The sequence below is a fragment of the Sander vitreus genome, chromosome 23 (assembly GCF_031162955.1).
Source record: "Sander vitreus isolate 19-12246 chromosome 23, sanVit1, whole genome shotgun sequence".
Classification (NCBI taxonomy): Eukaryota; Metazoa; Chordata; class Actinopteri; order Perciformes; family Percidae; genus Sander; species Sander vitreus.
Genome location: NC_135877.1, coordinates 23684869 through 23686016, shown reverse-complemented (window position 1 = coordinate 23686016; position 1148 = coordinate 23684869). Strand labels below are relative to the sequence as shown.

Genomic DNA, 1148 nt, shown 5'->3' with positions numbered 1-1148 from the left:
ATAATCTATGGGGTATTGTGAAGAGGATGATGGGATGCTCCAGACCCAACAATGCAGAAGAGCTGAAGGCCACTATCAGAGCAACCTGGGCTCTCCTAACACCTGAGCAGGGCCACAGACTGATCCACTCCACGCCGCATTGCTGCAGTCATTCAGGCAAAAGGAGCCCCAACTAAGTACTGAGTGCTGTACATGCTCATACTTTTCATGCTCATACTTTTCATGCTCATACTTTTCAGTTGGCCAACATTTCTAAAAATCCTTTTTTGTTTTGGTCTTAAGTAATATTCTCATTTTCTGAGATACTGAATTTGGGGTTTTCATTAGTTGTCAGTTCTAATCATCAAAAGTAAAAGAAATAAACACTTGAAATATATCAGTCTGTGTGATGAATGTATACATTATACAAGTTTCACTTTCTGAATGGAATTACTGAAATAAATCAACTTTTTCATGATATTCTAATTATATGACCAGCACCTGTATAGTATAATATAAAAAAGGTAGAGGTGTGTGTGTGTGTGTGTGTGTGTGTGTGTGTGTGTGTGTGTGTGTGTGTGTGTGTGTGTGTGTGTGTGTGTGTGTGTGTGTGTGTGTGTGTGTGTGTGTGTGTGTACCTCGTACATCAGCACAGAAAACTCTTCATCTTCTCTGCTGCGTCCGTCTTCTTCCTCCTGAAACACGAGACACTAAACATTAGAAATGACTTCTCCTTCAACTTTCTACTGTCGGAGACATCTGAACCGAAAATGGATCAAACCGCTCCTTAAAAGAACAGGCGTCAAAACCTATGTCCTCTCGGTGCTAGACCTTTATGTTTCTAGCTAAAAGCCCTGAAATCACCATCACCAAACCCACCAGACTCCATGTAAATAATCAGGACTTTTAGCGTGTATAGAGCAGCATATCTCCACCAGACTCCATGTAAATAATCAGGACTTTTAGCGTGTATAGAGCAGCATATCTCCACCAGACTCCATGTAAATAATCAGGACTTTTAGCGTGTACAGAGCCAGCATATCTCCACCAGACTCCATGTAAATAATCAGGACTTTTAGCGTGTACAGAGCCAGCATATCTCCACCAGACTCCATGTAAATAATCAGGACTTTTAGCGTGTATAGAGCCAGCATATCTCCACCAGACTC

General features: G+C 41.4%; 1 protein-coding gene across 2 annotated transcripts in view; it reads right to left on the bottom strand.

Moving 5' to 3' along the window:
* The window catches only part of tjap1 (tight junction associated protein 1 (peripheral)), a 17596-nt gene extending 16895 nt beyond the window's left edge, over window positions 1-701 (bottom strand). Inside the window, exon 1 of one of the 2 annotated variants that reach the window (XM_078242685.1) lies at window positions 618-701. Coding sequence is in view for 1 of the 2 variants with exons in the window: in XM_078242684.1 (XP_078098810.1) it covers window positions 625-626 (2 nt within the window). In the remaining variant the exon portion in view is untranslated. The remainder of the gene's footprint in view (window positions 1-617) is intronic. The other variant, XM_078242684.1, reaches the window with a different exon arrangement.
* Between the last annotated feature and the right edge of the window lie 447 nt (window positions 702-1148).